Source organism: Neolamprologus brichardi, chromosome 8 (assembly GCF_056152115.1).
Source record: "Neolamprologus brichardi isolate AB-2024 chromosome 8, ASM5615211v1, whole genome shotgun sequence".
Lineage (NCBI taxonomy): Eukaryota > Metazoa > Chordata > Actinopteri > Cichliformes > Cichlidae > Neolamprologus > Neolamprologus brichardi.
In genome coordinates this window covers 14,170,517-14,196,415 of record NC_142111.1, presented here as the reverse complement: position 1 = coordinate 14,196,415, position 25,899 = coordinate 14,170,517, and the positions used below count along the sequence as shown (strand labels likewise).

The window sequence follows — 25,899 nt, the reverse complement described above, 5'->3', positions numbered from 1 at the left end:
TTACTGTGCAGGTGGGAGGTGGAAGCGTTGAAGGAGAGGTGGTGCGGTCCAGGTGGGTTTGGTGGTGTGTGGCAGCTGTCCTGGGCAGTGAAGGTCCCGAGGTGGTGTAAGGGCAGGAGGGCAGGCAGGTGAGGCAAGGAGATGATTCTGAAAGCAGGCGGGTTAACCAGATTTCCAAGAGTAAATAGGGTAGTTGACGAACTGGCGAGGAAGCAGCGTCAGCAAGCAGCTTAAATCTCCAACCTGATTGCCTCAATCAGCTTGAGGTGAGGGAGGCTGTAGGCCCTGCCCATGGGTGGATACCAGGGAGACCCAGACCTTCAGCAGAATTTTACAGCCACACACCCGGACCATGACAGCTAGACCACTAAGCAGAGTTGACATCTATAGTTTTAGTTTGCTGAAAGGCTTTGTCATGATCCAAGCAGCCAGGAACACACAGGCACAAATGTAATCTTCAAAAAAAAAAAAGCTATAGCTTAGTGCTGTCATGCATTACAGGTAAACTCAAAATATCAAATTAGTTAACTTATGATCACAGAAGCTTTAGAGCATAACGTAAACATAAGACAAAAGACCAAATGAATATTACCTAAGTATCTCAATTGTGTGGTTGCATGCAGCCATCACAGGCTTTAAAAATGTGGCATGTTAATAGTGTGCCTCTAGGAGTCATACTGCCAGCTGTCCACCACTTTGCTCCAGATCTCAATAACAATAATAGCCAGATTGGTATATAATTATTATTAATATTACTTTAATCAAGAATGTCAAAATTTTGGTTTAAGACCAATTTCCAACAAAACTAATGACAGCTGTATTTTGGTATTAGCATCAATTAGCAATTGATAACATTCTACCATAACAGATTGAAAGGATCAGCATGTTAGCTGTGCATAATTTAGCATTTAACTAAGATATTCTATTCAATAACAGTCATTAGGAAAACTCCTCGGGGGGAAATCTATAAATGTTGCTGTGTTAATCTCACAAATGTCCCATGATCAAACCTATGAATTCTTAAAGATTATATAACAGTGTTTTTAACAGATTATCAAAGAATGCTTACACTCTCACTCAGAATTTGGGTCACCTATTCCCGAGAGAGGACGCCGCACAATAAAAATGAAAAGGCTTCTTTTTTTGGTAATCTCCACAGATTTGCTTGAGTGGTGCTTGACAGCTACACTGGTGCACTGACAGAGTTAAAGTTAAGTGTTCATTTCCTAATTCTGAATATAAATTCAAAGAATGGAAAGGAAATCAGTTAAACTTAGAGGAAGTGGATACAAAAAAAAGGGCTAAATGTGCATTTACCACATATTAACTTCTTGAAAGCAATGAACGCAAACTCACAAAATAATTTGTCTAAGAAGTTTTTATGGATTTACAATTATGATCAAACTAATTGCTGTCTCATATCTGAGAATATACAATGTATTATTTTGAGGGCCTGGCCTTGGTAATGGTAATGTGACTTTATGAAACTGGGATGTTGTACAAAGTGGAACAGTGTAGCTAACTTACCAGGGCCCTAACACAGTGGGGTCCATGAAATTACAACAATGTTTATCTGTAATGGCTACTAAACACATGCATGCATACATATTTAAATATATCATTGTGGCAGACTATTTCCTGGATTTAAAGCAACATTAGGGCTTCCTGGAGTAAGTTGAATAATAATATTGGTTTGCAAACAGGATTTGCGAACTACAGTAAAGTCATTATGTTATGAAGCATTGAAATTGGGAAAATAAGAAAGCTGCCATGATTAAAGACGCTGGTTCGTGTGTCTACAAACACAGTTTCCTAGTAGTGCTTCAGAATGCTTTAATATTAATATGTAACATGACTGCTTAGCTACAACACTAACATCGAGTTAGAATTTAATAAAAAGGTATCGTGTTCAGCTTGAGAAATGGCCACACGGAGTGAATCAGCTGTGAGTCCATCGCCACCTGTTCACGTTAGTAAGGATGTTAGACAAGCTGGGCTCATAAAGGTGTTTTTAAAAGCCTAATTTTTAACCGTTTAGAAGAAGTTAGCAGCAGCGATGGCAAGTAATAATTAATATCTGCAGTAATTGTATTGCAGAATATTACACAATGCTTTTCTAGCATCAACTTGCATTTAGACCAGAAGACCACTGAGTCGGTGTGATTTGGTGTGGTGAAGTAAACCTACAGTTGCATCAATAATTTATAAATTTGACTTTGTTGCTGTTTGACTCTTGTGTTAAGAACAGGCCAACATTGGAAATAATAGCAGCTTCTGATCCTGAGTTTTCTGCTTTAATGTGGGAGCTTTCTGTATTTAAACTCTGCCTTTAGGCTTCTACTTTTATTATGCTATTTTTATGTTGCAGCAGACAGGACTAGCACTTGGAAAGTCATTTGCATTAATTCATGCTCATGGTTCTAGCGAGGTCTTTTACTGTGAGACGCATCAATACAGAAGTCCTTTTTCAGTGCTCGGCCTGTTAGATGGCTTTCTATCTTTGTGTTATGCTTGGGGTTTAATGAAGACTTGACTTAGTGTGACAGACGTAATGTTTTCACGGTTGTTGAGAAAAGAGAGGCTAAGAAACAGTGTCCGAGTTCAGATTGCGCAAATTCGTCTTCAGCGCATTTGAAAAACACGCCATTGGAAATTAGCACAGAATTCAAGGTGAGCGTGGGCCCTCAAAACCTGCACAAGATATGGCGCTGATGTGAAGTCACTGAGAAAACTGTCTCTATATTCCACACAGAACATTGGAAAACTGTGGAAGATAACCTGATTATATCAAATGTTTCCCAAGCCCCCACATGAAAACACGGAGCCGGTTGAAACAAATCAACTGTGAGAGAATGAATGTTTATATAATCTCAGCACACCGACGCACAACTAAAGTTATGTTGCACGACTACCCGGTGTTTGTACCATATACGAGCTTGGATGAAGCCCAAAAAAAAAGAGAAGTGTTTATTTTTTCACCTTTTACACACCTTTTATCACTGTGAAGTCCATAGGGTGGATATTTTTTACTGAAGACTGCAATATGTAAGACCAGAGGATCCAGTAGCCACACCGCCAACCTTGCAGTTCAATTCAGCACGTCTTACTTCTTGTGCGCATTTGCTCTTTTCCCTCAATTTGATGAGAACAACAGTCATGAAAGCAGTACTGAATGTCAACGAGCGGGGAAAACCATGTTCTTTAGTTTCCGAGCAGAGGGCGCCGTCGGGGTACAGATCAGCCACGTGACAAGGTGCTGTGACTCATTTCCAGCTCACTGGCATTAACGAGCAGTGCCCTTTCTGCTGGCAAGCACAGTGTGGGAGCAGGCAAGCTGCCTTGACAGTGTGATAAGAAGGAGGGAGTGAGAAGGCTCCTGCTGCTTTCATCAAAGAGAAGTCAAGAGTGGAATACATTCACCAGTGCATTTCTGCTCAGATAATTGCCTTGATAAAGCATTCTTTGTTATTTTGCTCACCTGTTTAACGGAGGCTGTCATGTAAAGAATAACATGGTTGAAAATCCTGAGATAATCTTGCTTTTCAGTAAAAGAGATTGTTGTGTTTTTCCATTGTGACCTTATTTTGAATACTTTCCCACCTCATAGCTAATGCGCTGCGTGGTAACTTTTACACCCCAGAAATTGCAGTTAACATTTTTTTTATTAGCCCGATACATCACAATTTATTTTTAAGTGATGGCTTTTGCTTACCTGAAAGAGACAGAAAAAAATTTAAATAGGTGTTTATTCAAATATGTGTAAACATGCATGGAAATGCAGTTAATGAGGCAAAAATGGGAGTATTTAATATGACCACCTTTATCCACCTTAACACAGGTTTCTGGTAATTTATTTCAGAATAGTACTCCAGGCTTCTTGAAGGACATTCAAAGCTCTTCTTTAAATGTTGGCTGCCTTTTGTCCTGTTCTCTGAACAGATGATCCCACAGTGCTTCAATAATGTTAAGGTCTGGGCTCTGCTGAGGCCAATCCATGATTGACAGTATATTTTCTACGCAGGTGAGCTTTTACTGCATCGGCAGTGTTTTTGGGATCATTGTTGTATGAAATAAATGCAGCCATTGCAGATTGAAATCTGACGGTACTTTTCTGAACTCATAATTCCATCAGTTTTGACGAGACCTCAACACCACTGGTTGAAATTCAACCCCTAACCAAGACAGAGCCACCATCATTTTTCATTGATGGCTGTAGGCCTCACTGTCGGACCTCTTTTACATTTGGATTTACCACTCCATAATCCTTCTCACACCAATTTTCAGTCCAGTTCTTTTGTAATTTGGTAAACAAAACAAAAAAAGCTCAGGTAGGGTGGCTCTTAAGAATGGCTTTTTAAAAGCCACCCTACCACTGAGACCATTTCTGATGAGGCACAGTAGATGGATCAACTGAAGTGCCAGATCTATCTTTCAGCATGACTTTCAGATAGTGTCCATCTGTTGCAGATGGATTCTTCGCCCTATCACTTCTTCATTTATCCTCAACTTGTCCAGTAATTTAAGGACACACCAAACAAGAGAAAAAGCTATGTTAAGTTCTCATCTAGTCTTGGCAGCCGGGGGTCAGTCCGCCAGGGCCTCCGCTCCTGGCCGCCACCCGGCACACAATGCACCCGACCCCTATGGCGCCTCCATAGCTGGCTGGCCTCTCCCTTAGAGATAGGGTGAGAAGTTCGGCCATCCGGGAGGGGCTCAAAGTAGAGCCGCTGCTGCTCCACATCGAAAGGAGCCAGCTGAGGTGGTTTGGGCATCTGACAAGGATGCCCCCTGGGCGCCTCCTGGGTGAGGTGTTCCAGGCATGTCCCACCGGGAGGAGGCCCCGGGGCAGACCCAGGACACGCTGGAGAGATTATATCTCTCGGCTGGCCTGGGAACGCCTTGGTGTTCCCCCGGACGAGCTGGAGGAGGTGGCTGAGGAGAGGGAGGTCTGGGCCTCTTTGCTTAGGCTGCTGCCCCCGCGACCCGGCCCCGGACAAAGCGGATGAAGATGGATGGATGGATGGAAGTTCTCATCTAGTACTTCTTCAGGAACCACGATGCTGGTTCATAAATACTATTTTATGCTTATCAAACGGTCCTATTGTTGACATTTGTCGATTCAATGGACCAAGTTGTGTTTTGTCTTATGTGCCTAAATATGCAGACACAACACTTTTTTTACACTTTTTTTTTTTTACACAAAAAATTCATATCGTCAGTGTTAAGGCGTTTTACAAAGAGCATTCGTCTGAAAACGGTCCGGTATAAGGACTGGACTGAAAATAAGGGAAAAGCAGCTATTGTTGAAAGAAAGCTTCAGACTTTCAGAAAGTCTGGAGAACGAAAGCTCAAGATCACTTTGGGAAAAAAAATTAGAAAAACTTCCAGTTTTGGAAGTAAAATATGAAGATGTGTACATATAAAAAAATGATGGGTGGCTCAAGACTTGTCCACAGTACCATAAAGTTCTTTATTTTGCGTAATTTAGTGCAATAACAATACTTAACTGTCAGAAGAAATGCCAAATTCCTGCAAAGGAAGGAGGCTGGTTTATTTTAGTACAAATATGTCGGTGGCTGAATTTTGCCAACTGCCTGAGGAAGCACGTTAGCCTACAAGAATATTATAAACATATAGCAAAGAAAGCCAAGAAATTGCTCACATAAATAAATAATCATCCTACATAATGAAAAAAACAACAGAAAACCCTTCAGAATAATTTGGTTGCTAATCGGATACCTGTCACTGCAGCTGCTCTAGGTTAATAAGTCACTGTCAGAGATGTGAACAAACAGAGAGACACACTAAAGGTTATCGTTTATTACCAGACAATGTAATCTCATCATTACCAGTTTGAAAGGAAAGAACTGAGTGAGGGACACTTCTTGTTAAGTCAGCATGATTGATTTCCCCCAGTCACATCTTGCATCAAAAAATTGCAGGACCCTTGATTTGTCACCTTTGTAAAAAACTGTCATTTTTCTTTTTGCAATCAAATAGAAGCGATTAGAAGCCATACATATGAATACACTCACAAATTTACACATACACACTCTGGAGCTTTGACTTCAAGGCAGAGCTAATCAGCAGCGCGTAAGAAAGTAATTAGTACCTAGGCAGCACCTCACAAGCAAGATAAAGCAGTTGAGGGAGGAAATATGTGCATGAGTTGACAGTTGCAGTTGAAGCTGAAAAACACAGTGCTTTTCTGCAGAATTGCCCCCTCTAAAATACCATCAGCTATGAAATAAATATTATTGTTTGAATGTACTGTATAGCGTGGAAGAGTCTGTCCTTCCACAATTTCCCGGTCATTTGGCTTTTGTGAATTTGACCATTTTAGTGTCTGTTATTTTTATTTGTCCTCATTAATGTGACTATGAAGGAAAAGCCAAGTATCTGCTGTGAATTGCCACATCTTGGAATCCAAATGAAAACTCAAGCCAAGTCAGAGCTACAACTGAAGATTTTTACCACTCTGGCAGTGCACTGCATCCAGCAAGGCAGATTACTCAAAGTCTTTGGGCTCATTTTGAACTAAATTCCTTTAAAGCGTTTGAAACACTGTCTGCATCATCAAGGTCAAACAAGGATGGGACTGGAGAAGAGATGAATAATTTAGGGCAAAAAGCACAGATAGATATGAATAGAGAGACAGACAGACAGATGATGTAAGGAAATTAAAGTACCAATAATATAAAGAAATTAGCTGATGCCTCTGAACATGCAGTATGATATCGCTCATCCATTTATTCATTCATTTCTCATTATAGGCATTTTCCCCCTCATGGAATCTGTCACTGCATGTAAACAGAACATGCATCTGTAATATCATCCATAATCCTCCACTTGAACCATGTTAGCAGGCAGCACAGCTGACTCTGTTGACAATGCTATCAGTACATGTCAGCTGGCTATTGAGTTGCAAAATGTTTCTCCCCATCAGCACGATTTGTTGAGCATAGGAAAATCTAATTAGCCGCCATCATTGGGGATGGAGCTTGACTGACACTGATGCACCCTTCGTTGACGGTTTCCCTCTTATAATTCCCAGAGTCACCCAGCCTTCAATTTCACTTCTTTTGCCCATCACTTTCATGCTCTTCCTTTTAGCCGTGATTCAAACTACGAGAGAGATGGTTATAATGAATTTAACCAAAGGCTAAACATGGAAGCGAATCCACTGACAACTATATAGTTGGAGCCCAGCTTGCCTCAGATGGATATAGGATTTGGGTTTGTTTTGCTACCGGGGAGTGAAACAAACGGAGGAGAGAATCATCTGGCTCTCGCTGCAGTGCAATGCTCTCTGACAAAATGGTGTAATTTCATTGAAAAGCAGCTCAAATCAACTGTGAAACATTCACTAGGTGATAATTGTCAGCTGAATTATTTCTAAGCAAGATAACTGAGATTTTTCTTTTCTTTTCCTTTTTTTTTTTTTTTTTGGCAGTTCGATGTGCCATTTTTCCATCCTTAATGCCGTTAATGTAAATATATAGTCCAGCAAGTCAGACTCGCCACACTGGATGGGCTGAGGGTAATTAAAGCAACAGAGGTCATCTATTTCTGTGCTCGAGCTACATTTGCCTAGACAGGCGGTGCATCTGAGCTTCTGCTGGCAATAACAGCAAAACGAGGGGAATTGAATTAGAATTTAATCGATACCAATTCATAGCCATCCTCGAGTTAAAAAATAGACTTTGCTCACACAAAAACTCACCAATAGGTAAATCATAAAACATTGGTGTATTTAGAGTGTATAGTAAATATATATCACTGTCCACACAGAAAATCTATAGTGGCTGACATCGGCAGTGAGACTGCGAGGTTATTTCTCCAGCTCAATTCTCCTCCAATTAGCTTTGCAGCTATAACTTTGGTCTGGTGCCTTGTTTTTCACTTCTAACTGTGAATGAAATCCATTTCTTAAATCTTTTAGATGGAATTTGTTTTCTCACTGCCTAAAGACCATATTTGTTATGTTTCCCAGCTGCATCTTGGGGCTCAGTGCTGTGCAAAAACCATGACCTTACAGCATGGTTAATTCTAACTGCATGAGTCTTTTACTATGGCTAAAAGTCTGAACTTTTTTAATTGGGATGTTTCAAATACACTGTCCGAATGCTAAATGAAGTCGATGCATGATGTTAAATATTTAAAGGAGCTTATAAGAGCTGGTATGAACAAAGAAGGAGGCATACCTGTCATTTTAAAAACATCCCTCAAGGGCATTCAGACCGCTGCAAGAGTGGAAACAAGATGTTCTATGTATGCTCTGTTCCTGCATCTTTTCCTGCTCTTATGCAACATTTGTGAGCAGTACTATTCATACTAGCATTAAATTTAATCAATGCCAACTGTTAAGCAATCAGTGTTTATCGAAAGGTCATCAGTAAGCAACGGATGTGTGATTTTTGAATACAGCAAGTCCATTCGATTATGTGCATTTCTTACAGGTTTCAGTGAAGTACAGTAGGCGGCATCTTGAGTACAACATCTATATTTAAAAATTTGCAAGCTTGAGAATGGATAATGAGGAAAATGAAATAAAGATGCATCAGTTCTAACAGCACACAGTAGTATCATATACTGTAGGTATGCACAAGATGTCCTTGAGAACTGGTGCTTTGACTGCCGTGGTAACACTGGACACACTGTAACCAGTTCAGAACATCTTCCTTCTTTTCTTGTGCTCTGTTTTCATTTGCTGTTTAGTTTGCTCTCACTTGTTGCTAGGTTACATTTAAGCATCAAACCCAGTTGGTGATGTTTGGGAAGGGATTGTGGTTTGTGTTAGAGCACAGCTGTTAAATCTTGCGTGTTTTAATGACCGGAAATTACCGGTACTGTACCCGCTGCTTTTAAAGCGATGCCAAGAAGTACTTATCGTGAATATTCGACGCGGATCTCGCTCCCTCCGTGAGATCGGTTTCACTAGTTCCACAGTGGGAATGTCGTGTTCTGCATCGAAGAACCAGACAGTTCCTTATGACATGAAAATTCTCGAGAATGCAGCTATTTAAGAACATGCCGTCCGGTCTAAACCCCGCCAACACCTACCCGGCCTCACTGATCTGCAAGTTTCTTTGATATCGCGCCTCTCCAAAGCAGCTGAAACGTGTGGCTATTTTTTTTTTTATATTTCTTTGATACATTGTTTTGGGCCTCTCACACTGGCAGCGATATTGCTGTTGCTAAGTCTTTGTTATGCCTATGAAAGGTCTCTGTTTGTGATAACTATAATTCTCGCTGGGTGATTGCAGCAATCGGTCTTTGGAGTTTGACAGTGTTTTGTATTTGCAGCCGTCGTCACGGGCGTTTTTCAAGTAACCACAGGTGTAATAAAGAGGCTAACAAGATCCAGGTCTTATAAACTGTGTTGTTTACTCGCACACATTTATGATCTCGACACATTTAGGAAGCGTTTAGCCTCTATTATACCGTGAGATATTGTGTAAACAATTGTATGGGCATAAGGGAAAAGAAGAGGTTGATGACAGATTTTAAGCCGGGGTGAGATGTCATTCAGTCTGCGCGACATTGTGCTGCATAGTTGTCTGTCTGCAGGGTGAAATGTGACCATCTATTCAAGGTTGGTTGGCTAAGGCAGTCAGATTGATCACAACAGGAGCAATCCCTTCCCCCTCAAGACACTTGTTTGCTTTTTTTTAAGGAGCAGTGTAAGCTGTTCCAGTTGTCTCTATCAGAGCAGACTCCTTTAAACCGCTCACACTTGTAGGCAGGTTGCAGAAGTAAACATACCAGAGTAGGCACGGTAGCTGTGTGCAGTCACTTTAAGATGTGCCCTCTTCTCTCTAGCACACCCACACACACACATACACACTCACATTATTACATTGTGCCTCAGTGAGAGAGTAGTTATAGAGAACTCTAATCCATCTTTTACAGATGATACTGTAGCTGAGCTGGAGGGTTTGACTTCAAGACAGTTCATCTACAGACAAAGCTCTACCTTGACAGTGTTGTACACTTTCAGTGTGCGGCTGAGTATTTGTCACCGCGTGTATTTTTATGGCGAGCATGCAGAGGCCCTTTAAAGTCCATTAGCATTTACAATGATTTGAGATCAATCATGCTGAATGTCACCGACAGGATTAAGGTTGTAGATGTCAACAGCATCCAAAACGCTGGACAGAAAAGGCAGCAGTGTCCGCTTTCCTTTAAGAAACACCTTTTAATAAAGCTCTTGAAAATGCAATATCCATCTTCAGGAGAAGGCTGGCCTGCACGCGGCGCAGAGGAGGGGGGCTCGGCTGTCTCAGGGAAAAGGTTAACTCGACCTGACCTCTTGATGAGCGTCTGATACGAATGCCGATTAGCATTAGCACCTGGAGCTATGTTGCACTGTGGCTTTTGCACTCTGCTGCGCATGACAGAGCAGAGTGATCCGCCAGATCTAAAACCCAGAGACAAATTTGGGACTGTGTAGGCCAAGAAGGGAAACTAAGCATACATCATCATATTGATGTTTACAGAGAAAACCACAGCATAATCCTGCACAGATGATACTTAAAGCTCTTGAGTGCATTCTAAGTGTCAGTTTTTCTCCACCCATTTCTAATGTAAAAATTAATTAAATGTGGCATATGATGGTGACTGCATTCATACTTACTAATTAGAAGCATGAATGTTAGTGTAACCATAAAGATGGAACAGAAGTGCGTGACAGACTGAAGATAGCCACTAGGCTTACTGTAAGTACTTACTTAAGCACTTTTTTTGCAAGATTAATGTATTGTAACTACAGTATCCATATATCATATGTTTATCTGGTGTAGTGAGTCATCCAAGAATTTAATGGCATTGATTGTGTCTAGTTTCGATTAGGGTGGAATTTTCTGATTACTTCCCGAAACATTATCTTTTTGCTTTTGTTGTTGGCATTGTAACATTTCTACAGCCTAAAGCGTAGCACCGAAACACACACAGGCCAAAAAGGAGAGACGCTGCACTCCCTATATATCTGGAAAGAAGCGTAAAACAGGAGAGCCAGTAATGAATCTCTTATAAAAAGGTAAAATCAAAAATAAGCTGTGATACACAGGGGGTTAATGTTTTGTCTCCTGGAGATGACAGTGTTTAAAGAACTGCTGATACTTTGTGTCAAGTGTTAGTCAAATGTAATGCATAAACAGATCAGTTTCTCTCCCTATACTTTCTCATCCTATAATCACAGTATAATCACGTTTAAATGGCAATGCCCTCTTCTTCAAGACTAAATTGCTAGTCTACAACAAAACATCCCTCTCGGGCTATGATATCCAAGAGACATCTGCATTTAATGTCGCACTTATTTACAAGCTAAAGCACTTTATCGGATAAAGGTAATTTCTTCTCCGTTATTTGTTTGCAGCAACACCTTATTAAAAGATAATGCAGGGAAATAGAGATTTTTAAAGATTGATGTGGTGGCTAAGATTTCATAACACAATAATGAGCTCCATCCTATACAAAATCTTGCAAAGTGTGTTTGTTTTTTTTTAAATAAATGATTTAAACATAAATAATATTTTTTTAATAAAGCTACTACTTTGTTTTAGTTTAAAACATGTGAAGTAAATGCCTGTAAAATGTACACAACTGTACATTTTTAAGCGCATTAAGATTTAAAAACGCCCATCGTGTTTTCTCTCAATCCTAAAAGTATCACCAACTTTTTGACAAAGCTCTCCCACTTCATATGATCTGTCTAGACAAGACTATGATGCTACATACATCTTTGACTACCCATTACAGAGAGGAGGTGAATTATTTAGGTCACTCTCACTCCTGCTGTGTTGATGCTACAATTCTTGGCACCTTTTAGTCAGACACAAAAAATTGTTCACAAGCAATGTATGGTCTCAAGAATGGCTTTTCTCCAGTTGCTGGGTTAAAGCAACACAGTTGAACTTAATCGCTTTTTTCCCACTGGCGCCGTTCCTAAAGGGCCATGTAAATAATATCAAAGAGAATATGCTTTTACACACCTCGTTTACGGCGCAGGCCCTGAGTGGGTTTTCCCCCCTCTCTAGTCATCTTTCTTTATTATTGTTTAATAATCACATTATGTCCTCTCAAGGTACAGTTCAAACCCCCCTGCTAAATTTGTAATGCCCCTGCATCAGAAGTGGAGACAGCCAAAAGGATGTGTTGTGGCTGTCTGGTGCTGGCAGTCGCTTGCAGGAAAGAGAAGCCTAATGAATAATAAAAGTCACAGACACGTCTCTGGTGGTTCAGGGAGATATTGTTTTGATGGCTCTCAAGCTCTGTGGTATCTTTAAAATAGCAAGGATTATCTCAGTCCAAATATTCCCACAGTTATCACTCCTAACGGCTTAGAAGTCCTAATGTGCCATACTGTATAAACAAGCACAGTTGAAGTTGAAATTGTTTGTGCATTTTAGTCACTGTTAAACTCCTCCTTACCTTTTCCTTGTTAGGAAAAATACATGATATTACCCATAGTGTGGAGTACGGTGACTAAGTGGCCTGGATATCAAAGAGTCGGAGGGGTGGGAGGGGTTAAGTAGCAAGAACGAAAATAAGTAATGTGGATGTACCCCGGTGGCGATTCCCTGGTGATGGTTGGTGTGTAAATTCATTATGAATTGATTTGATGCCTGGCTCCATTATGAAATCACTCAATGGAGAAATCTGTTACACTTATTTCTAAATGCCCCAACTACTGAGCCTGTAAAATGCAAAACCTGACCCCCGAGAGCCAAACGACAAAGCCCTTTCCTGGTTTTCTCTCTAAACCTTGCTCAAAAATCGATCTGTTCACAAAAGAAAGCATAAGAAAATGCATTCAGAGACGGCTGTTACTCGATATTCCAGATAGTTAAAACAATGGACTTGGTTGTGTTTATTTTCCTTTAGTTCAGAATGGAAATACATAGCTTTTTATCTAGTAAATGTCTATTTTTTAATCACTAGAAGTGCAAAAACCTTAAGACCTAAGGGTTAATAATACTAGGACTAGAAGTGCAAATCTTATGAATATTTAATCCATATGGACGACTGGTAAATCCATCCCTATGCTTGAGGAGTATAGCTTTAAATATTCATCTTTTAAAAACAGAATTAGAATTTCCCAGTTTGTTTCTGTTTGGGTTTTTTTTTTTTTTCAAATTGCATGCCCATGCGCAAACATACTCCCGTTCGCAAATAAAAGCAAAAAGACATCTCTGAAGATGAAGAGGAGTACATCTCCTTTAGCAGCATCGCTTCTCTCTCACTGTCCGTCTCCCCTCGCCCTTTTTCTTCCTCTCTGTTATCTCTAGTGCTTTGAAACAGCACCTGTTACAGCCTTGCATCTTGGGAGCTCCGTTATGATGTAGTGCACACTCCTGCGTGATACAGTGCCAGCTCCCAGTTTCAAGTTCAGCCCTGCTTATGTGAGAGGCAAACAAGCTGGGATGTCTTCATCCTCCAAGACAGTGGTTCTTAACCTGGGTTCGATCGAACCCTAGGGGTTCGGTGAGTCGGTCTCAGGGGTTCGCCGTGACATGCACGGCTCATTTTGTGCACCAGTAAAAAACATATCTATGTCTTGAATTTGAAAAAGATCATATTTTGTCTTTCACTAAAGAGGGGTTCAGTGAATGCACATATGAAACTGGTGGGGTTCGGTACCTCCAACAAGGTTAAGAACCACTGCTCCAAGAGCTTAATGACTTCTTGGAGCATTTAGATAGGGCACGCCAGACCAGAGCGTCATGTGCTGGTTTTCTTTTTATGCCCCCGTGCTTACTGCAATGTTTTGCTTAGCTTGTTAGTTCACGTGACATTTGATGGGTAGATTTCCTTTTTTTTACTTGATGGATGAGATGGTCGCGGCACCCTTGTTTACTGTCTTAGCTGATGAAAATATAATGGAGCCTACACCAAAATGGGGACATCGCTGCAGCAATTACACCAGGGTACAGCTCAAGGAAATGCAGTGTACTGTAAACACTATTTAGCAGGGATGGAAAATGTATTCAGGATACCATCCAAAAAGGGGGGGGAGAGAAATGAGGACACTATAACCTCACTTAACTATATTCACCATGTATTTACTTCAGCAGTAAAGTGGCTCATTAGTGAGAACCTTAATGAAGCCATAATTACTGTGGCTGTGTTTTCATGTGCAATTTCTGACCCTGTAATTCTTTGGCTTGACAATGTATATCCTAATCACACCATTATATTATGGATCTAATCGTACATCATACAGACTTTACATGTCCACAGACAGTGAAACAGCTTATTAACAGATTGTTATGTCATCGCCTTAATTAAGTTGTTTACATTCATTACGCCAAATAGTCTACTACTACTATTACTACTACAGTATACATTTAACTCAAACAAAAGTTCCTGTACTTTTTTTTTTTGGTCATATGCGTTTTGAGGATAGGCACATCCCAGCAGCTGCATATTACTTATGTATGTAAACAGCTCACACGTAACAGTAGACATCTATAAAACCTCTCTCAAGGTATAAATAATGCCTCTACCTGCTCTGCTGCACCGCTGCAAAAGACAGATCGCACAGTGTGCCACTGCGCAACGAGATACAGGCAGAAGACTGTCTTCATTGGAGACGTGTTGGCATTATTGTTATTTATTTTTCAGCTTCAGAACAATCGGGGCACATTGCAGCCAGCTCATACCTATTCTTCCCCCATAGCTCATCAATAACAATGAGAGAAGTGTCAGCCACTGATTATGCTTTGATATTGAGAGTGAAGCAGTGATGGTTTGGTGTGTGCATGTTTGTTTGTTTGTGTGTATGAGGGTGTGTGTGTGTGTGTTTCTTATTATAAAAGAAATTACATCACTGAGGTCTGCTTTTTTCTGCTCATAAGAATGGATAATAAAATGGATTTCTGTCAGTCATCCTGACCTTCCCAGTGGTAAAAATTAGACTGTGGTGGAAAGCAAATGCGGCTTAAATCAGCCGCATGCCCCCAGCCTCCTTCTGAACTGCATTCATATACTCAACAGGACTATATCATGGACTGCAGCAGGTGCTGTATCTCAAAACTGAGCAAATTAAAATACCACAGCATTCACCAGCCCCACACAGTGAATAGATTTTAAATAATTTATTTCAATATTTAGCAATTAACATAATGCCATATTGCATCTGTGCTTCAATGCATATGCAAATCTTGATTTTATTATGCGTGCCTTGTAGGTCAAGTTATGGAAATTAGGGGTAACGCCCAATTCAGTAATACTTGAAAACATCAACCGCACCAGTTGGTGTGCCATATGAAATGTGGCAGCGAGTCAAAAGACTCGGTGCAGTGTGATAAATGTGTCTATTGAGTGTGGCGAGAATCCCTGCTGCCAAATAATGATTGCCTTTGATAGTGAGCCTGAAGAAAATCATTTCCAAGAAGTCAGGTAATTAGGGAAAACCTGGTCCGGTCCAACATTACCTGTGTTTCAGATTATATGTAGATACTTTAAGTTTACATGCAATTGTTGTGAACAGACGAGATAAAGCACCAAATTTTGGTAACATGCGGCGTCTCTCCCTCTCATGTTTGCTAATTTTTCTAAGGCATCTGTTCATGCCAGCGTAAAAAGTTGTTAATTTCACTGTGGCAAAATGATCCAACATCTAACAGCTGGAAATTTTAATTTCCTGCAGTTCTGGGTTAGCCAGCTTTAGTCACATGTGGACTAATTGTCTCAAGCACAGATACATTTTATACTGAGCTGGAGACTATAGGTGTGTTCAGCTCCAGATTTCAAGTGAAAGGAGACACAATCATAGTATTGATCCTTACAGGATGTTGTATGCTATCTTATAAAATAATTTAGTTTAAGGAGGGGGGGGGGTGTCTGTTAATAAGAATACATATCAAAAAAGATCCATTGCTAGAATAGAGCTGGGCGATATAACATTTTTTCTTATCACGATATGTTTTTTTCATTTCAGGCGATAACGATATATATCACGATATAAACCAAATAACTATATTTGTAAGATTTAAATGTGCCGTTGCTCACAGGTAAAATGTGAAATAATCAGCAGCTTGTTTTGATTTAAATATTTATTTCCCATAATAAGTTCAACAGGGTAGATGTACTTAAGGAACATGAGACTTTTTCAGATAAATAAAGGCAAATATTGCAAACTACACAAAAGGCATCCGCTAAAGCGTTTAAGTTTCAAAATAGAAAAAACAAAACAGACTACTAAATTGTCAATTCCACTTAGAAACAAAATATTAATTCTAAAAATAAATTTTAGTTTGTTTTACAGAAGAACAGACAAAATTGACTAACTTTTGTCAATATCAAATAAACTGAGAACTAAAAGGAAATTCTCAATCTCTCCTTGTTGTATAGCTTAGCTTTTCAAACAGTTTTAACAGTTACTTTAGTCTGACAAAAGCCGAATGATGAATTAGCGCTTCCAGTCAGAGATTGAGCATGCACCGGTTTATTGTATTTCCAGACTTGCTTTCGGCACAATTTACAGTGCGCGCTACTCTGTTTTTTGTCAGACTTGAAATAGCCGAAATACCTTCACACTACGGAACTTCTATGGCTCTTCCATTCGACAATCTCTCTGACATTGGAACCATCATCCGTTTTCTCTTCGGTAACCTTCGGTCATGCTCTCGGTTGATTTTTCTCTAGTCGGCACACTCATTTCCTCCATTACCCAGGCGACGGCGGCTGGCTGCTTCCCAAACAAATACACATGTGCGGCTTGGCACTTGTGCTGTACGTAACAAGTCACGTGACGTGACGCTGCGGCTGTGATTGGTTCGGCTCTGTGCTACTTAATTTTGATTGGCTGTTCTTCTTTCTTTTTAAGAGGACAAGAGAGATGAGGCCTATTGCAATAGTTAAATTTTTCTATCGAGAAAAAGTTATTTCGCAATACATATCGTTATCGTTCTATCGCCCAGCTCTATGCTAGAAGCAATGTTACATTTGTATCGTTTAAGACATCCTCCATTTTTCTGGATGGAGTTCAACAAAATTCTTAACGTACAGTTGTTACAGTCAAGATTGGAATGAAATCTTCTGAAATTTGTATTTCAGGAACTCCTTGCTTATTTTTGAGCATTAGATCAAATCGCCACACTTGTGTTTGTACAGTAAATATCAGATACAGCAGGTTAGATTAGCTTAGCAGCTTTGCTAATAAAAGCTAGCTGGTTGCATTAGCACTCATAACTGCAGCTTCAAAGGTAATTTCAGCTAAAATGACTTGTAAAACTTTAATGTCAATTAAAGAACTCCATAAACTGCACAACAGAAATTGCCACAGCATTACAGCTGCCTGTGAACAGATGTTAGTAAAAAAAAATCAAGCTATTAATCCCCTGTTAAATTCAGTAATAAACAATTTATCTAGTTAAAACTATTACTGACAGTGTGCTTATGAAAATACATGATGGGTTTTGGTTTTTAACCACATATAAGTTGAAATCCTCTTTTGGGGGGTTATTTTGCCTTTACTGGGCAGAACCTTTAAGAACATTAAGCCAGAGCAAGGGCCAATGACTCACAAGAAACAGTCCGGCGTGAAATCAAACCCAAGCCCCTGCAGCCATTTGGCATGTGGCTCACCTGTTTAGCCAGGCGACCTATAGCAGCAACATAGGTTCAAAGCCTCAATCATTCATCATGTCAAAAAGTGCTATCCCCCGACAGTAGGCTTTGGCACCTCCTCTGTGCCTCATCAGCAGTAGCATATGGAGTTATTTTATAGAACATGCGGAAGCTAATATGCACTGGTGTCAGAAGGTAAATGAAGTTTGGTTGACATGATCACACTCCCTTCCCTTATCTCCTCCTTGAACCTCCATTCCCTCCCCTTGCACTGAAACTATCCTTCATTTTTCTTCCTGCTAATTAACAGGCAGAATGGTGATTAGTTATGAGGCAGAGCTCCCCACCCTCCTGTCATCCTCCAGACTCAGAGGTGTGTTTTTTCTGTGACTGGAACATGTGTTAAAAGCAGCTGGGTAGTCAAAGACAGCTCTGGAGCAGTAGGGGAAAACACGCTCTGAGTCTATAGCTGCTGTTCATATACACAGTGACTACAGGGTATAAGCAAACACACACAGACACACACTTCACTTTGAGATATTCCCACCCTTTGAATCCCAACAATGCACACAAACATAGATATGAGATTTTTCCTCCCTTTTCCCTCCCTCTTTGGAGGTACAAAACCCAGACATATACTCATGCATGTCATTATCTCACATTGTTTATCATCCATTCAGGCATTCAACGCCATTTTCCTGCAAACACATTTACAAAGCATTGTTCATATTTCATTGAGGAATTCTGAGCTTATTTCACAGTACTACAAAGATGACAGGAAGAGAGAGATATAGACAAACAGACAGGAAGCCCAGATGTAAACAGATAGCCAGACAGGCATTCTGCCTTTGGGGTTGTGATTCAGAATACTAACAAGGCGTCTAAGCTCACACCCAGGGATAGAAGGTGTGATGCAGGGCAGAGCCAAGCGGCGGGAGGGGAGGGAAAGCGTACCCTTGAAATCTTGCTCGCCATCTCAGGTCCCTCTCTGAACATCATTGTTTGACTGAGATTGTCATACTGACAAAAACAAAAGGACAGTGCATATCTCTCACACCTAAACAAGGAAATCAAGAACATAGCTATTCTCTAAGTTTCTGTTTGGCTGCTGTGCCACAATCTGTCATTTTATCAAAAGGCGTTGGCGTTGGAGAGAGGAAGCGTTTCTCATAGTTCCTTGATCCAGCAGTCGCAGCAATATTGGACTAATATCGGAGCTAATGGTCTGTTTGATGAAGCAACAAGGTCCAGAGAAAGGAGTAGAAGGGAATAGCTGTAGTGCAAATCACATTTCTGTTTAGTTTTGCTTTTATTGGCTGTTTGGTTTATGCAACAAAACAATTTCATTTAGGAAAAGATCATGGATTAGGTTAAAATACATCCATTCACAGCATTAACCCTCGCACACTTAAAGGCACCCTTTGCATTTTTAATGTAATGCTAAAGGACCCTTCACAAATTCCCCTACGCAGCGTTTCAGGAAGATTACTATTAGCTATTGAGTCACAGCAGCAGTGTCACTGGATGCATTGTGCATTTTTATTTTTTTTTACACAAGCCGTTTTGAAAAGTGTCATATTTGACGCTGTTGGAGTGAGAGTGGGTTCATTTCCTTTGGTATGTGTTTGATAAGTTCTTAACATAAAGGTAATGGAAACGTCACATTAACATTTGATGCAAAATAACATTTCGTGTCCACGCCCTTCTCATTGCAAACCTCACATACCGAGCTGCTTTAATGTGGTAATAAATCTAAGCTGTTTGCATCAGTCATTTGGACTGGTGCTTTACGCATCGCATGGCATGTTCTTTTGCATATTCCATTTTCACTGTAAAATGTTCAATCAGATTTAATAGTCTATCTCTATGGTGATTAATGATAATTTTTAGATGGGTGTTGGATTTAATATGATTTCTCAAAGCTTTCATTTGCGATCACTTAAATTAGGTTGGCTTTTGTCTCTTTTGTCTCCTGAAATGCATAGTGAGTAGATGATGATTGTAAGAATCCAACTGATGCTCTTCACCACAAACATTTTTGCATCTAGTTATCTATCACGGAATAGTTCTTCCTTAAAATGTTCTTGGGAGTTATACAAGCATTTCTACTGTGGTTTTTGCCTAATATATTCGATGTTTCAGATGTTTAGTGAAAGTGCAGGGTATTGATATGTCCGTGAGCCACGCTGCGAGAATCTTTGTGTAGTTGTGTATATTTGTATGAAAGAAAGATTTGCAGAGTTTGGAGAATCCTCAGTTTTGAATTAGTCATTTTTCAGGCTGATTAAGAGGCAGGAGTCTGGCTGTAGGAGAGACAATGACAAGAGAGAATGGAGTCCTTTATCCTCCTTCGGTTTCTTGAGCAGAGGACTATAGAGGTTTTGTGTGTTTTGCTTATTACTCTGGAAATGAAATGACACAAAGAGTCAGAGTTTTAAGATCTAGAGGGTTTAATTCAAGGGTATTTTTCACACATCATTTGAATGGTAATGAGTCTCGCTATTTAAAGGTGCAGTTAGAGAGGTTTTTACTGCCACATAACACCAAAATGGCCCTTTCAACGATCATACCTTGCAGCTTGACAGCGATGTTGTTCGTTATGAAGGAAACACAGATGTCAAAAGCTTTTCAAACTCACTTTTGAGAACCCCCATAATTCAAGATGTTTTTATACATTTCAGTGCAACTCAGCATAATAATAACTTTTATGTGAAAGGGGTGGTTCGTAGTGAAGATCAATTTATCAGGGCATCTGTCAGTGCACAACCGCGATATGCAAAAAAGTTGAACAGTTACAGATGTCCAGACTGCACGACAGATTATAAACTTTAGCAATTAGCTCGTTCACATAAAGCAACAATTACGGATAAATTTAGTGGACAGCAAACCAAATCCAAAAAGGAGTTTCCAAAAATAGTTGAGATGATGTGCAAAAAAAACAATAAAAACAAACTGTGATGAAAATTGAAAATCATTAAAGTTTGAATTGAAAATAAAATGTAATAAAATAAAATAAAAATATACAATTTAGTATTTTATGTCGATCTTGGTACGCAGAGGTCAAGACCGAAGACCAGTATTGAATAGCCATCATCTGTATACCTCCAGGCTGCAATGCATTAAAACAAAACACAATTCTGTGGTAGAAATCAATGCATGGGCTCTAGAACCACTTCTGAAATCCAATGCCACTGAACACGGCAAGTCCTTCTGTCTTCACATGCAAGTGGATACTTGTCTCTACCGTGCACAGAAACAAGCATATGTTAAGACAAAACTGGGCCAGAGGTTGGTAAAGATGAAGTGAGGTGAAGCAGAAAACTGCCCCATGATCTCATGAATAAAAATATAAAAACAATTTTTGGAAATCATGAATGATGCACCCCTAAAAGAAAATTAAACTAGGCTCTCATATACATGTTTGCTTGTTAACAATAAACAGCTCGATAGCTAGATCAGATTAGTGCACACAGCAAGGCCCCAATAATGCTGAGTGGTACACATTTGCAACAGCATAGTGTCATGCGGTGCAGAAAAGGACCCACATGCAGGCTGCTGATCTAGAACCTGATAAACAGAAAATCAGCCTTTATTCAGGTTGAGTAGTAAGACTGTGGAGGTCCAAAACAGAAAATCAACTGCAGGGTTCAAAAGGCTTAAGCAAAAGCACATAAGGCTTAGCAAACAGAGAGAACAAAACAAGTTTGGACCACAGGCAATCTGACAAAGGGAGACAGCAACGATTTATAAACATAAGGGTGACTGGGGCAGAATGGAGACGCCTGGGAAACTAGACACAGCTGAACTTAATCAGATAATGAAACATTGGTAAGAGAAAGTAAAACATGGCCCAAGAGACATATGGCTATCAGCATAGAACAGGAAGTAATATGACACCAAGACAAAGACTTGACAACAAGATACAAGGAGACATTAAAGCGATTAAGCTAACATGAATAACAAAAAATACAAAGCAACAACAACTAAGGACTAAACATTATGACCATGAACCTAATGCAAAATGAAGATACAGAATACAAATACAAACTAGAATATAAAGAACGGGAAGTGACTGGAAATGATAAACCATATCAGACTGACAGAAGTGAAAAGAAAAAAACAGCTATAAGAACAGCAAAATTAGACAACTATAATCAACGAGAGAATTTAACAATAACCTAGTCCCAACAAACTAAAGCTTAGATTTCAAAATCCCAGAACCATGACAAATGGCTCTGTACTTTAGTAGAATCCAGGTGCAGACCTGCCACCTGTTGAAAGCCGCTTTCACTGAAATAAGAAATATGACAAAGAAAGCCCTGAACTATTGAAAAGCTGAAATTCTACATCAAGCAAGAATAGGGAAATATTTTGCATTAAAAAGATGCGTAAATATGCCTCAGACACAGCTTTTAGAAATTCAAATGAATGTTTTCGCCATTTGATATACTGTTTTTGTGCTATTTTCAAAATACATATAAAATTTTAACGTGTTGCAAAACACTGCTTCTTATTTTCTGTGTCCTAAAATTATGCAGAAATTTCACTGGCCTTTCTTCAGACTCACCAAATCGGTGCAGATTCAATAATTTGGCTACAAAATAAACATTACCATGTAGAAGCATTTACATAAAGATGGCAAACTGCACCTATTGAGCTGAGTTATGGAGCATAAACGTCCACCAAAGACCTAAAAACAGAGAATATTTTACAACCTTATAACAATTTTTCTGACTTTCCTATTTCCATTGCTGCTTACTCTTTTTTTTTTTTCTTCAAAAATATGGTTCACTTTTTCTTTTTATTTATTTATTAATTTATTTCGAGCCAAGCTAAGAGAGACTGAATGGTCCACTTCTGCGTGTCACTCATCCAATGTATTAAACTGCATTGGGGTGGTGGGTGGTGGATTCTTTGGCACTGCTGGAAACATGGTGGACAGATATTGATGGATATTGTGGCAGTGTTAATCCCCCATCGTCTACCAACAATAAAGCACCGAATGATGGAATGGCGAAAGTATAGACAACTCTGACATGTCACTCGCTCGTGTACAAGTTTATGTCGAAACGGCACATCAAAGCAAATCCTCCAATTGTCTCGCCTAATCTTTGAAAGAGCAGAGGGATGGATCAGCCTACTGAATGTCCCCGCACTGTGGCCACTATTGAAGACAGAAATAAAAGTGTTTAAGTCTCTTGGAGACAAAAGCTATTGAGGATTGTGCCAAACTTAGCTCCTCATAACTATGAGTTGTTTTGAGAAACTTGATGAATATGGTTTGTCACGCTTTTTTTTTTAAATTATGAAACTATATGTATGTTTTCATTCATTCATTTGTACTTTCTACAGGTCCGATTTGGCCAATAAAGTAAAATTGATATTTGTATTGCTAAATATCCCCAATCAGTCATCAACTGTCATAATTTTAGTAGGTATATAACAGTTGCTCAAGAATCTGCAGGAATCAGCAGAAGAGGCATATTTATTTGATGATGAAGGTAAATATTTGGACCGTGCCAGGACTTTGTTTATATGATTGTTCAAACTATGGCAGCTTCCCTTCCCTTGAAAATCGTGCATTGCTGCATCCACGCCAAGTACTATCCGCTCCCAGTACCCCATTTTCTTCCTCTGGGACGTGGCATTCCTGCCAGTCATGTGCTATCAGTGAGACTGCAGGCACTTCTTGGGCCTGCCCAACTATCTTCCCCTCTCTGTCCTCACTCCACCCCTCTCCACAGTTGCTGTGTATCTCTCTCGACCACCTCGGTCCTTAGCGAGCACTCCACTCCACTTTTTTTTTTTTAGCAATCCATTCATTCATCTGTCTAGGCTCTTCCTGTTTTCAACTTTCTTTATCTAAAAGTCCCTTCAGCTGATAGTTCATGCTGGTACTTTTTGCTCTGTTTGTCTTGCCTCTAATCTCAAACCTTGCTCTGTGTCTCCTTTTTCCCTCTCTCTCTGACAGGTGTAAAGAGGGCTACCATGGACTACGCTGTGACCAGTTTGTTCCCAAGACAGATGCTATCTTGTCAGATCCAAGTACGCTCCCTATTCTACCCTTTTTTTTAGTCTTGGTGTATTGATCTGAAACATAAAACCAAATTCATAACAAGTGCACGCTACATGCCCTTGAGCAAATCTCTTACTGTACTATATTTATCAGTAAGACAAATTAGCCTTAGATTAGCTGTTATCTGTTTAAGTCTGTTGGTCTTGTACAGTAATACTATGTGATTAAAGTATCGTGTGGAGCTTTATATTGAAAAAACTAACATTTCCAATATGGTTCAGTCATTTTGAAGTATACAAATGCAGAGAACCTCCAGGCGCTCCTTAAGTTGACAAAGGTGGTCAAAGAAAAATGTTCAGCTTAGCGGGGTAAAAGGTTAAGATTCATGCTAAAGTTTTTCTGCTACGTGCACATTGAAAATAAAAAAGCAAGGGTATTACGGCGCTGAATTCATTCAATAAAGAAAAGATTTTTTTTTCATTTACTTTAATATCTCCTACTATATCTACGGAGGTGATCACACATTGGATATTGTGTCAAACGTGGGGGTTTTCATTTAAATATTAATGCAAGCAGTTATTACTGCAGTCAAAGATATTATTTAGTTACCGGGTAAAATGTGTATCCCGATAGATTTATTTTCATTGGCCTACACGAATGTCCCTCATATAGATGCATGAAAAATCCTTTGCATGTTTTATAATCATGCTTTTATTTAGCCTAAAGGAAGGAAAGTATTCACTTTCCTGGTGTTCGTGAAAAACTGTTCCCCTAAAGCGATGACAGCTGTGTGGTGTACTTAAAAAAACATAAAATAAAGCAAAAGTCACAGGTACAAAGAAGAAAAACTGGAGGCCCAGAGCCGTTCCCGTGAGAGTGCAGCTTTACAAATTCACACTGTTTTATGGAGTGACTCGTCTCTTCCGCACCAAGAGTCAAAGAGAAAACTTAACTCCTATTGCCGTCTGTTTGATTCCATCAGGCCTGCTGAGAGTCCATTAATAGAGTCACAAGCCAGTGTCACAAAGCTTGTTTTATGCTCTCGCATGGCACACAGTTTTCACACTAGGATTTGTTTTATGTTCCATAGGCAGACATTAATTTTCCAGCGTGTCCAGCTCAAGAGATTTTTATGATGCTATTTAAAATAAGCCGAATTCTACTGTGCTTTGGATAAAAACGGACTCTAAAACAAACCAGTGAATTACAACAAAGCCGTGGTACTTGTAGATTTATTGAAATATATAAGACAATATGCCTCAGAAGGCAAAATATGAAACAAAAAGGTGAAGTTTTTACACCGTATCGTTCAGAAGACAAAAACTTGCATTTCAGGGGCGAGCATCTTTTACAGTGGCTATAGCTAGACCTATAAATCACTTTAATTAGCATGACGGAAGCACAACACTTCAGAGCAAGAATCTCCCAGGCTGTAGAAGCAATCCCTGAGCTGTTAAGCAGTTGCTGTGGAGTTGCTGCTCTTATACTGTAACAGTTTCACTGTGTCATTCAGTCAGGAGTCAACCAGCAACAATAAGCAACCTAGAGAACTGCCCCCATCTGATAACACAAAATTAAGCTCACACAAATGACCACATTTGGATTTTTATGAAATCAGCAAAATATTTATCAATAATTCTGTCAAAAATACAATTTGGAAATATTTATCGCTTAAAGGTTGTAAATTAATTCATATCTAATTTGACTTACCTCTGATACGTGCATTCATTACATTTGTGATAAATTGCCTCGCATTGATAGAAATGTTTGATTTCTTGCAATGCGAACGGTACTTTTGTCCAACCTGATCATATAAATGATGTTGTCACTTCATAAACAGACGACAGACATGAACAGGGCCCCGCCGATGGATCTGATTGATCACCATTCTTGTTCAGAGCCACGTTCACCTGTTTGTTTACATCGTCGGCTAGGTATCCTAGCATTAGATGCTAGGCTGTAATGCGGAAAAGACTGATGAGCAGTTTAAGAGAAAATTGCCTCTTGCAACTGTCATCACTTGCACCCCATCACTTAAATAAATCCATTACCTCATGTTTCAGGGTTTGGCACGACTTCTTCTTTTGAAATTTTGTTTCTCCTATATCTGAACCACGAGCCACATGTTCCTCCATGTTTGGCTGTACGACTGCTTTCATAATAACTACTAAAATTTTTAGTAGTGTTTTTTCAGGTCTGTGCTGTGCTTGATTGCACCAGCTGTTGACCTATTGAAGATTTGTAAGCTACACTCACTGGCCACTTTATTAGGTATAGCATGCTAATGTGGTGGCATTGATTCAACAAGG

At 39.6% G+C, this 25,899-nt stretch overlaps 1 protein-coding gene across 2 annotated transcripts in view; it reads left to right on the top strand.

Moving 5' to 3' along the window:
* Nucleotides 1–25,899, top strand: part of nrg3b (neuregulin 3b) — a 200,353-nt gene that overhangs the window by 139,025 nt on the left and 35,429 nt on the right. For both annotated transcript variants that reach the window (XM_035907821.2, XM_087844655.1), the window contains one exon: nt 23,546–23,619. In XM_035907821.2, coding sequence (XP_035763714.2) covers nt 23,546–23,619 — 74 coding nt within the window. The remainder of the gene's footprint in view (nt 1–23,545; nt 23,620–25,899) is intronic.